Below are 13,585 nucleotides of genomic sequence, written 5' to 3' on the forward strand. Positions count from 1 at the left end.
CATAAAATACGACATAGAATAAATCATCAATTTAATCATTAAACTAGCATTCACTTCAATTTAGTCCCTAAATGATAGAAATATATATACCAACTAGGTAGTCCCCTAAAAAAACCCAGATAATATGATCTGTTTTAAGAGATAGTGTTAATATTTTTTTTTTTAAGCAAGATAGTATTAATGGTTTTAATTTATTGATATAGTGACCTTTTATATTAGTCATAACATATGTAACCAAAAAAATAAATATTCGTAATAACATAAAATGTTTTGCATTTGAAAAATGTGAACAATCAGGTATCCTTATAATTTTTAGCCAAAAAACAAAGTATCCTTATAATTTGAATTTATATGTACTATCATCTAATCATTCAATGTTATAACATATTTTTATATTAACATATTTTGATAACCCAACCAGATTTCAAAACATCTTCCAATTTACCTTTGGCAAATATGCTTATGATCTTCAAAGACTAGTGGAAGCGTTACTATCTACCACATGCCACATGTAATTTTATATATATGGACCCAATCATTGGAGATAAAAAACTCCATTGAATTTTCCACCTTATATTTCTTCTTTTTTTGGGTCAAATCTGTCGTTATATTTTAACATGAGCTGAAGGATATAAGAAGCAAGAATACATTAAATTAATATACGTGTGATATTATCATAATGTTAGACTATTTTCCGTAAAATAAAAAGATTACACTATTTCCACATCAAACACAACGAAATTCAAATTTAACATTATTCCTACCTTCTTTAAGAAGAAAAAAAACATTATTTTTAGCTGTCATGATGTTATTAGCATTGGCAATCTTCCTTCGAAGTTGGCCCAAACGTGTTAAACGGTTTAACCACCACCTTTGTCTTATTATCTCCAATTTCCATGTAGGGTAGTCACACGAATTCAAATCGATAAATAATGTGAAAAAATCGGGTTGATTTTGGTAAGTTTGCATTATTTCTAATGTGTTAAAACTACCTGTTCTTGAATGCGCCTAGCTCAATCAAACATGCCAATCACCACCACCAAGAAAGTGACCCACTGTAAATTATGTTATTGAAATGTCTTATTGCATGTTTGGAACAGCTTTGCGTCCAATTTCTCGCATCCTAAAGCATAGTAGTGGCCTTAACGTGAGTTTGCTTTGATTTCAACGTGAAAACAAACAGCCGCTTAGAAGTACACCGAAGCAAGTATGGGGACGAAATCAGAACTTAATGATAAAGATTGGTCACATCACAATCAGTCAACGACTATCTCCAAAGACATATGTCCAATTATCCTATATGAAAAACCCTAATATCTCTCCTTCATAAGTTAACGCGTGACTTATAACTAGTAAAACATTATCCAAAATCTAAAAACATCACACCCATATCTCTTAAATGACTTGATTGGTAGGATGTCTACATGTGCACCATCTCCTCAATTGAATGACCGTTATCCTCATGCATTCATACGTTTCTAAGGTTGCCAACCTAGATCCTTAATTATAATTTATATTGTGCACTTGCGTGTTTGATTTTATGAAGAAAATAGAAATTTGCGAAAGCCAAAAAAAAAAAAATTATATATTAAAAAATGAAAAATGTAGTAATTAAATTTTTTATAATAATATTGTTTAAAATAAAACAAATTACATTCCATGAACTTGCCATTATTTTCTTCTACTCTTTTATAATAAAATACTTTCCCCTTTTATCTTTTTTTTTTCCTTTCAATTTCTCCCTTCATATTGACAACCGACCAACCATGATTGGCAAAATATTAAAGTCAATGTCTAATTTGCCTATTGCTTTAAGGGGAAAAAATAGGTGGCACAATCAAAGGTTGACCACTATAATTAATTTCCAAACAAAATGGAGTGGGGTTGCACGATGCAAGTCTACATGGCCCTTTATATTTATTTATAGTACTAGTTTCACACACATTTTTCTTCATTATTAAGCTACTAGCCTTAGCTTTACTCCAATAGACGTTTATCCAAATTTTAAAAATATGAACAACTCATCACCATTATGGTCATTTATATTTCCATCTATTGGCTGGCCTCCAAACATATAGTCCTATGTTGCTCAATTTGCATTAAAACCTTTGACTTTCCCTGATTTCTTTGACTTCAAATTAAATGACAAATAAAACCTTTTTCACACACATTGCTTCAAAATCTCATTTTCGTAATTGAGGGTGACAATGACAGAAATAAATCATATAACAAATACTCTTTGGATTTCCAAATACATTCCTTGTGATTTTATCTTTCAGGACAAATTTAAAACCTTTGTTTGGTTTGGTAAAATTTAAGAAAAAGGTTTTGCTTTTATGAAATTAAAAAGAAATAATCATTATACACATGGATAAAATCATTATAGTGGTGTTCTCATAAATTTAACTCACTTGATAAGGGATAAATATAATGCATATTATATGCAAGGGGTCGAAGTTCGAACCTACTTATTCAATGAATTTCTCTAGTCACTAGACTATTTGACAACAAAAAAAAAATCATCATTATAACGGCGTATCCTTTAAATTATTTCAGAAGTTGAGAACCATTTAGTTCTAAATTAAGTAGTGGCTGTGACTTTTCAAAGGTGAAAATCAAGTTTTTCCTTCCTTTATAAGATTATTACATTTAAGAGACATTAGTACATTATGTTTTTCAAATTTTGGCACCTATCAAATAATTTCTTGATTACTGATTTTGTTTGATATGTAATTTACAAACATTTATTACATAACCACCGACTTCACAAGTGGTTGGTTGGTTTGATGCAAGCATCTCAACCTTTCCTAACTCGGTTCAAAATGAAGCATTGTGAAGTATCAGGATAAGAACATTTAATATGGAATCATCATTCAATAATATATGCTTCACATTTCACAACTGTTGAAGAAAATCTCCTATGTACAAAATGACAACATCCCCAATTAAGCCCTCTCCAATATTCAGCCATATCCAAAGGGGAAAAAAAATCAAAACAAAGCATACCATATAGCCCTGCCCCAAATTGCAAATTTACATATAATCTAAAAGTTAATAAACCAAACTAAAGAAACTAAGACATTAAAATATTAAATTTATCACATAAAGGACTGTTTAGTTCTTTAGTTTAGTATGAATTAACATAATCATTTTCGTCGTCTTCATCTTCATCATCACCAACAAGTTCATCAAAGAAAGGATCTTTAAGAAGCTCCGCAGCAGAAGGTCTAGCCCTTGGCTGAGCAAGACACCTCTCAATGAATTCCTTTACCTCTGAATCTTTGACCTTGTTCATTGCAGCAGGTCTTATACCAGAAGAAACTTTCTTGTATATTTTGGCAACATTGTCACACTCACTATAAGGAATTTCCAATGTCACCATTTCTAATACACACATACCAAATGAGTATATGTCCACCAATTCTGTGTAGTCTTCGTCGTATAATTCTGGAGCCATAAACTCTGGTGTGCCGAGAATTGTGTGTGCAATATGATTCTTCCCCACAATTGCTGCTAAACCCAAGTCACCAATCTTAACCTGTTAGCCATGGAATGAAACAAAAATTGTTACTAATGCCTTTATGGTTATTTCAAATTCATTACACGTATGTGGAAAGCATAACTTATACACGATGACTGAATCACAAGCACAAACACGTAGAAGACACACAATGGTAATGTCTAAAATGTAGGACATCATCTATAGAAGACAAAATTGAAAATCAGGATTCATATATTCTTATCTAGAACCGAAAAGCTGAAAATAATCTAATCAATTTGCGGCATGTCCCTTTTTATACCTAGCCGATTGGAAGTCTCGGTTATGTGTCCATGCTGTGATTGCAACACGTTGGCTAAGGGAAAACAATTTTTTATATTTCATTCAAAATTTGAATAGAATGTGCGTGTGTAGTAGAGATTTCGGACACTCAAACACGCATTCAACCTAAAGTGTTGGTATCAAATAGATCATTGATGTTGAAAATTGGTAGAGTAATACAACAGACAAATAAAAAAAACATACAGTTATCAAGTTTTTTATTCCATAAACAATAATATTAATCTATTAATCTGGTTATTTTACCTAGCTTAGATCTCACATAAACAAAAACTATAAGGAGTTTAAAATAAATATCAATTTTCAACTTATAAATCAAACAAAATATGACTGAAAGAAAAACAGAATTGGAATGGAAAATTACCTGGCCAACATTCCCATTAACAAACACATTACTGCAATTGAGATCTCTATGAATGATGCAAGGCTCATGAGTGTGCAAATAATTCAACCCTTTCAGAATCTGCCTTGACCATTTCTTCAATGCCTTCATAGAAACATGTCTATGTTTCTTCCTATACTCTCTCAAATTCCCACTTGTACAAACCTCGGTGATGAAATTAAGCGTGTTGTTTCGATCATCGCTCCAAACACTATAAAGTTCAATGATGTTTTTGTTTGTCAAGCTTCTCAATAACCTCACTTCAGAATAAAGCCTCTCTACCATAGCAGGTTCATCACAGAAGTTTCTTAGCTTCACTTGGTTCCATGCTACCTCTATTCCTTCTTCTTGATCGAATGCACGATACACTTTCTTCACAGCACCGCATCCTAATAGTTCGGGATATCTACCATACCGACCGGTTGGATCGGTTTCTGCAAATGCCTCGGAGTCTTTGTCGGATGAACCGGAGTTAACACTCGGCATCTATTTACCACAATAATCATATAAAGTTAGTTATGAACATCCTAACATATTAGTTCTTATAAACACACTAAGCTGGTCTGAATGTAGAAATCATAAAAAAAATAAAAAAATTAAACAACAAAATCAAATCAAATCATTGTGAAAAAACTAGTTATAGAGATTTTGCATTTATGAGAAAACAAATTCAGCATGTTACTCAATTTTGTGGGAGGGAAAGGAATCAAAAAACAAGGAAACACAAGTAAATATTACATACATAATATTTTCCTCTTAGATGGAAAATTAATGAATGAAGATTTGAACAAAAAAAAAAAAAAAAAACTTGATGCATGTGATGTACTAGTAACACCTAAAAGCATGGAGTAACTTATGATCTAATTAAAATTCAGAAGCAAAGATTATGAAACTGAATAATTAAGTTATTAAGCAATTAAGTAACACCTAAAAGCAAAAAGACTTATAAATTTAATGGAATTATGTGAATATTAGAAACAATAAACAAAACGATTATGATAGAACATAATGGAGCTAGATGAAGATGCTTACCATGAAGAAAAGCAGAAGATGAAAGTCTGGAACTTTCGGCGGTAAAGAGAAGAAGAGAAAGCTCTTTAGAGAGAAAGAAAGAGAAATTTGTTGGTGAATGTATGTTAGTATTTATAATGAAATCAAGGAGCCAAGGTTGAAACAATTTAATATTTACGATAATATCTCATCTCAACGGTTTTCTTATCTTTATTTTTCATCATTTTATGGAACTTCCTTTTATTTATTCTTTTTTTTTTTATGAATAATTTTTTGAATAAAGTAAATAGATAAATTTATACACTAATTAATTTGGTTTGACCAATCTAATAAAAAAAAAAGTTTGACCGAAGATATAGGAAATTTTTTTGAAGGGATATAGGAATTGTTTGTTATACACTTGAAAATATTATTTGTCACGTTGTAGGAGTTCAATTCATTTTGATAGACTCAACCTCTCTTGGGTCAGGATTTGGTGGTTTCTATATGGTTTTCTTTTGTACAATGTATTGTTTGATAATTATAAAGAGATTTGTTCTTTTTTCTAAAATAGATTAAAAAATATTGCTACTCCTAGTATTTTTAAATAAAAACAAATTGCCAAATTGGGTTGGTAAGTACTGTATTTGGGAATTTGATTTGAACCACGCGTAGTTGAATTTTGGTTGTTGTAACTTGTTAGTGATTGAATTTGATGCATACACGTTTAGTCATAATTTTGAATTATTTTTACTTTCTTGGAATGGGTATAAATAAAGCAAAGTCAAATACTACAAAAACAAAACAAAAATTAAAGCTATTCTATTTTCCTTTGGAGGTTTTAGTGGGTCAACGTGTGTGCAGCCATTGGTGACAGCGCGTGTAGGACACATACCCTTAAAGTGGAGGAAAGGACAAAATTTGATGAAGCTTCAACCTTTTTAAAAATGAAAGAGATGCTTCAACCTTTATTCCAGCTAGTAGGGAAGAAAGTGCATGCTTCCTGGGACCAGGCAACAACTGGTTTGTGAATTGTGCTGCTTGCCATCTAAAGAAAAGAGAAAAATATTGGAAAGAAAAAAAAGGTGGCGAACCAATTTGATTTTGTTGCTCAAGAATCGCTACTTTTTTGTTGTTGTGACATGATCGAATCAAATGGTTACTTTTATTTTTTAAAGGAAATGTTATTAAAGTGTCTTTTGAAAGTCCAAAGACAAAATAAACGGTATATTCAACGCATTAAAACTTTAAAATATAATTGTTTTTATATAAATTTTATAAATTATTTTCTTTTTTGAAACTTCAAAACATTTGTTAACAAGACGTTTTTTTTAATCAAAAGTATCATTCTTTTCTTTTTTTTTTGAATGACAAATGTCAATGTATTAGTCGTTGTGTTAATATTTTTTTTATTTGTTGTGAACTTTTAACTTCTTTAATCTCGTAGCTCAATCAAGTGAGTTATGCATCCCTATCAAAAATATCATTCATAAGTAACTCTACAAATTAATCTTATTGAGATAGATAAAATTTAAAGATTGACATCTTTCAATAAATATTTTTCGATATACATCAACCTTAAGCCAAATGCTTAAGGGTTAAGCATCTATCTAGAAGTGATTACCTTTTTTTGGTATGTTATGTTTGAAGTTTAAAGAAATAGATTTAAAAATAAAAAATAAAGAAAGAGATTAAAAGATATTTAAGAGGCGATATTTTCATTTTTGAAGGGCACACACGATGTATTTGAAATTATGAAAAAAGATATGCATGAATTTTAATCTATATAATGGGGATATAATCGAGCAATTGTGTTTAAGTGGTTAATGAGTTCCACTAAAGATGAATTGTTCATGAGAACATGAGTTCGATTCATCGACAAAATAATTTTTTATCAAACTTTACTTACCTCTGAGTCGAACTTTGGATTATCAGGGGCTCTTTCCCTTGAGAACCAGAATGCTAACACACACAAAAAATATAATGGGGACAAGAATTTAGGAGAAAGAATGTGATAAACAGAGGTTTACGAATCCGGAACACTTTAAACAAACGGATTGCAAATATAAAAGAAAAGTTATGATGGGATTAGACTTAAGTAAATATTCATTAAATAGTTCATGTTGATTAATTGTATACTTTTTAAGATTCATACATAATATCACTTATCACTCATCTTATGTTGACATGTATGTCTAACGACACAAAATATGTTGTATCAATTAACTTTCGATACTGAGCAAAATAACTAATTTATTCAATGACATATGATCATATATAGTTGAATATGAATGTATATTTAACCCTATGTCTACACATTATCATCTATACATGGCTTAAATTAGATCTCTTGGATAACAAAGCGAGGTTTGACACTTGCTAAATCAAATAATCATTTTTGGAGTTCAAGTCAAAAAAAGCATCATAGACTTAAACCAAAGCTTATATTGAATAATATTGTATACAACCGGTCATGTCAATAGTAACACATCAAATTTCTAGCTACCTATATCAAATTTCGGTTGATGTATTATTATATACCATGAGTGAAGTAACTAGCAAAGAAGAGAAGAATAATGAAGGACGATCATCAACGGGCTTCAATCCAATCTCCCATGGTCCCCAACGGTGAAAAACTATGTCTTGCTCTTTTTCTCTCTCTAAAATGAGACTAGGGATTAAAAACTATATGTAAAAAATCTGATTACAGCTCTATTCATACCAGTATAAAAAGTGCAGGTTCGTTAGGTAAAATCATGCATGCCTGCGAATCGAGGTTTCTTCAAATGAAGGGAAAAGGTAATTGGTCTTCAAATAGTCACTAAACCATTTTACTTCGTTGGATGAGGTGTTGCTCACCCCAGGCACGGATCTAATGTGGGGACAATGGGGTCAAGTGACCCCACTTGCCTCCACATGTGTATTGTATTTTTAACCCAAAATTTTATATATATTTAATTTGATCTCTCTTTATATAGTATTATGTCTTCACATAGTCTATTTATTACATTAAAAAAAATTACAAAATTAAGAAGATTCTAATGAGTATTCTAAGAGCACTAGTTAATAAATCAAAAGAAATAGTTTTTATTTTATTTTATAAAAAGTTGTTATAATTATTATATCGATACAAATAATTCTTACTTTTAAGATAAAATTTTCTTTTAAGAAATCTTTAACCAATTATATCAGAGCATATTGTTGGCAAGACCATACAACTACTATTATAATATAAACTATTCTTATATTTGTTGAAAAAGTTGTGACTGACGCTATGTTAGTGGTGAAAAAATAATTAATTATGGTTATATTTTTTATACTCTGCTAGAAATGGATAAATATTTTTTTTAAAAATCAACAATTTAAGACAATTATAAATATAACTTGTATAATTTTTGCATGTTTATGCATTTATAAATTTTTATGATATAACTTAATTCCACTTGTTAAAATTTCTGGATCCGTCACTGACTCACCTAATAAGTCGTTATAGTCTTTCTCCGTGAAACTCTCTAGAATTGCTTGCATTCACCTTGCCTTGGCTCGCCTAACAAAAGTTATTATGTCAAGATTCTTTGTTTTGTGATAATCATGTCTCAAACCTACAAAATTGAGTAGAAAATAGATCGTAGTAGCATTACGGCATATAACTACAATAATTTTTATATTTACAATAAATTGAGGGTTTTAAAGTAAATCACTTTCAAAATAAATCAATAATTACAAGGAAAATTACATGCTTTTGGAACTATAGAAGGAGGGAAAGGAGAAGGAGAGAATCCAATTTTTTTATTTTTTTTGGGAACCAACTTGATATAATGGAGGTAATTTCTATAAACCAACGGCGTACAACATTTAAATTTAAAAGGAGGGAAATCAGGTTTATTTTATTTCTTAGTCTTGCCTTGATATAATAAAGAGAAATAATAAAAACAAGAAGAAGAAGAAGAAAAAAAAAAGATCATCGATTGTCTTAATACATGTAAAAAGTCAAAACTTTTTTAATTTTAATTATTACTCGGTTGGCAATTTTACCACGCTTATCTGGTAATTATTCACATGATCGACAATAGATTCTATAGCATCCCCCATGATCGACGTTAAATTTTATCACATTTTGGAGTTTTTATGTATATATATATATATAAAACACCATTTTCATTTTCTTGAAGATTCATTAGTATTCGTCCTTGGTTTTAAGTCAGTTAATCACCACCCGATAATGATTTTTTTTTGAATCGGCAAATATTATTAAACATCATCCTCGCAAAACGCAAACAAGATATAAATGGTGCCGCATATAGACGGTACACCATAACCACGTAAATATTATTAATTTATTTGTTTTCATTATAAAAAAAGAAAAATCAAAATTTTGGTTTGGAGACTCTTGTGATTATGGTCTTATCTTTTGGTTTGCATGGATTTATGCAAACACGAAGGAACATGTGATAAGAACAAGTTGGCTTTAATTTGCAGCTATACTAAGGATAATACTTTGTTTTTGACGATAAGCATAATATTTTGTTATGATACTATACTAGAGTCATGTGAAAATCATTGCTGGCTCTATACATTTTTCCTTTTATACGCATTTTATAGTTAGATCGAATATCTTGAAAAGAAAACACATTAATTATTAGTTGCTAGCTTTACAACTATATTTCCTATAAAGTTTTATAACTTTTTTTTGTTCTTGTTTGATGAAGTGAAATATGTATCTTACCAGAAATTGTGTGTGCTTCTTGTGAAGATAGGATAGATCACATGTATATGGACATATTAATAATATTAAAATACTTTTCTGTTCCATTCCATATGGGCCTCATGGTTTCTCACGTAAGAATAATGTGATTTTCCTTTTAAAAATGCCATATTTTAAAGGGAAATACTATTTTTAGTTTTTTGACAAAATTTAGTTTGAGTTATTATTGGGTCATATATGACCGCCCACGCTTTTGTGAGTTGTAATATATGCAAAGAGAGGAAGAGAAAACTATCTTATGATATAAGTTTAGATTTTAATAATTATGCATTAACAATGTACATCTTTTTACAAACATATAATGTATGGTGAATCATTTCAAAATGAAGAGTCCATGAATTACGTAGGTACCAAGGAGAAGAAAAGTGTACGATCACTTTCAATTCAAGACTCTATTTCAAAGCAGGCATATGTTAGGTTAAGGGAAATGTATTTAGATTTTTTAAGCATGTAATATGAGATTAATATTGAATTTTATTAAAGGATATAAGTATGGTTTGGTAGCTGAAGTGAGAGAATTAAACATTGACCATTTTTTCGAATAAAAAACTTGAATTTTATTAATATATAAAAAAATATAAACCAATATAACTTCATTTTGAACTACTTCGTTTTTTTATGAAAGCATTATCTCCTACTTTGTTGTTCAATAAACAAATTATATTAGTATCCCTGAATTGTATGATTGGTGTTATTAATTAGTCCTTGACTCGTTAACGATTTGAATGCTAACATGGACAGGTATAGCAAAATATTTTATGTTATTATCATTTACTTATAAGATAAAGTAAGTAGGTCAGAAATCAGTGATTGAGCTCAATTAACTTAATAATTAGTTTCAATTAAGGACGAATTATTTTAGAGAACATGTGTTTGAATCTTAATTAAAACGATTTTTAGTTAAATTTATTTATCTCTTGATTGATATGTGGATTATCAAAGTATATTTTCCTTGTAACTAGATGTTTGAAAATAAAAAAAGTAAGATAACATACGAGAAATAGTGCAAAGTTCGTGGATAATCAAGTTAACTAAATTTTTATAGGATAACCACTTATTATATAAGTGCTTCAGTATAAGTTATTTAGACGATAAAAACTAGAATTTAGTCAAATTGTTTTTATTCAATACATGAGTTGTTTTTCATAAATCATCATTTAGAATGTTTTAAAATACTCTTAAAACAACTTCTAATTTCTAAACACGTTATAAGATTTTTCCATATAAACAAATCGTTTCGAAGTGAGAATTTTGAATTCATCTTTTGAATAATTTAACTTTTTACTTGTTTATTATCAAAACATATATTTATTTAACCAAGTATTTGAGAATAATTGATTAATGAGTTATATCAAAAGACAAATTTTTACACGAAAAGACAAATCTTTAGGGAGAATTTAAGTTTGATTCTTTGGTGGAGTGATTTTGACAGATTTTATTTACATTTCGATCGAAATCCAAGTGATTAGGGTTCTCTTCTTGTAAGAATGGGAGAGAGTTAACATGAAAAAAATAAAATTAATTTATAGCTTAAAAATACTTTTTAATCTATTTTATAATAATACATTTGAGTTGTGTAATTTGAACAAACCACATTCTTCTTAGTAATGTTGGAGGTGAAAATAGAAACTATAGCACAATTTTTCATGTAAATAGAAGGAACATTGGTATAGTCCATATATAGCTAGGTAGGCCCATTCTAATGAGGTTTATGAAACTATAGCACTATTACTTTTTCTACCCTACTCATTTCTCGCGCGCCCTATTTTTTTTCTTCAGAAAATGCTCTTGAGATTTTTGGATTTTAGAATCAGAACTGAGTTTTTTTTTTCCTTTCTTATAGGGTGAAAAATTGAGTTTTTTCACCAATTCGAATTTTATAATCTGAAACCCTAAAAAAATAGGGCGCTTTCCTCACTTTTTCCGGATTATAGAATCCAAACACCCCCTAAACACCATTTTTAAGGAAAAAATAATTCGGATTATATAATTCGAACTGTACCAGCACCAATTATGAACTTGTTTGTAACATGAATAACGAATTTAAGTACCATATTAATCTTCCTAACTATCATCCTCCTGTTTTAGGTCATTGTTAGTTGTTCCTAATAAAAAATCCAAATTCCGGGCCACTTGATCAGATTGCTCCGAAACTTTCACAAAATACGAGAAGAAGGAAAAAATCAAGGATCAAGACTCCCTTAGAAGAGACTTCTTTAGAGACTCCGACCTTCAAAATCTAAAATTTCATCGTTTAGACCCATTTTTCATATACTCAGAAAAAATCCAAAATTTTTTACATTAGTTTTATTTGATTTTTAGAATATTTTTTTTGGTGGTATTGATTTTATTTGACAGATTTTTATCATTTTTTACTTTGTTTTTAAAAGCAAAATTCAAAACTATTGAAATGAGAGAGATTATGATTGTTCATTATACATAAATATATTTCAGATTATAAAGTCTGAACTCAATTTGGATGTTTTTTGGATTTTATAATCCGAAAACCCAAGGGTACTTTTAGAAATTTTATAAGGCGAGTGAAAATATCATATGGTGGGAAAAGTAATATTCTTGGATTGAGGAAATTCCACCAAACCTTGATTTCTTGAGGATTATACTCCCTTTTATTTGAGGACCCATTTACTAAATTTGATTTTCAATTTATGTTATCCTAATGTAATTATCTCCTTTTGTGAACAATATTTAGTATTATTCTACACTTTTATCATTTTATATTGGGTTAATAGTGCTTTACTCCTTGTAATGTAAGTCATTTTTAGTTTTCCTCCTGTAAAATATATTTTTTTGGATTCCATCCTTGTAATTTGAAGATTTTTTGGTTTTAGACCTTCACGAAAAATTTTGCCCCCTATAATTTGAGGAAATTTCGGTTTACCCCCCCCCCCCCCCCCCCCCCCGCAATTTGAGAAAATTTTGGTTTACCCCCTGTTAATTTGAAAAAATTTCGGTTTATTCCCCTGCCATATCATTGATTTTGTGAAAATTTTACAGGGGGAAAATCGGAGATGACCTACATTACAGGGGGTAAAACACAAACCCTTTTATATTTACAATTTTTTTTTTTAAAGGAACACTTACACAAATCTTAGAAATTAGATAATGAGACACATGCATGCCTCATTCAAATGTACAAATTTTGTACTAGTAATTCAGAAGAAGAAAAATTTAGGGTGATGAGATAGTATCTCAGGAATAATGAAATACCTCACTGATTCTTTCCACAAAATCTTGACTTCTTTGTATTTTCTAACTATCCTTTCTTTTCTATTTTTCGTATAAAATAATTAGGGTGATGAGATGATATCTTCTTAGTATAACACATAAAATACTTACAACTCATAGAACAAGTATATTCAAACCTATCCAAAAGAATTAGTGAGGGCAAAATTTAGAACCTCCCGAGTCCAATACACGTCTTTTTACCATTAAATCAATCAATAGTAATATCTTTTAATTTAGAAAGAAAAAAAACAATTTCAATTGATAATGAAATAGAAAATGCAATCTTTAATATATTTTAATTCATGATCATATCATGGTTCTTGCTCAATAGTCCCTTCAAATTGCTCAACCAATCAATCAGATC

General features: G+C 29.5%; 1 protein-coding gene across 1 annotated transcript; it reads right to left on the bottom strand.

Annotated features, from left to right (window-relative positions):
- Positions 1-2,846: 2,846 nt before the first annotated feature.
- On the bottom strand, positions 2,847-5,388 carry LOC11433675 (probable serine/threonine-protein kinase WNK11). The gene is made up of 3 exons (XM_003617643.4): positions 5,253-5,388; positions 4,203-4,706; positions 2,847-3,538 (listed from the first exon to the last, which is right to left on the bottom strand). The coding sequence occupies exons 1-3, from the start codon at positions 5,253-5,255 to the stop codon at positions 3,128-3,130; spliced, it is 918 nt and encodes a 305-aa protein (XP_003617691.1). The 5' UTR covers positions 5,256-5,388; the 3' UTR covers positions 2,847-3,127.
- Positions 5,389-13,585: the final 8,197 nt, after the last annotated feature.

Source organism: Medicago truncatula, chromosome 5, assembly GCF_003473485.1.
Source record: "Medicago truncatula cultivar Jemalong A17 chromosome 5, MtrunA17r5.0-ANR, whole genome shotgun sequence".
NCBI classification, from domain to species: domain Eukaryota; kingdom Viridiplantae; phylum Streptophyta; class Magnoliopsida; order Fabales; family Fabaceae; genus Medicago; species Medicago truncatula.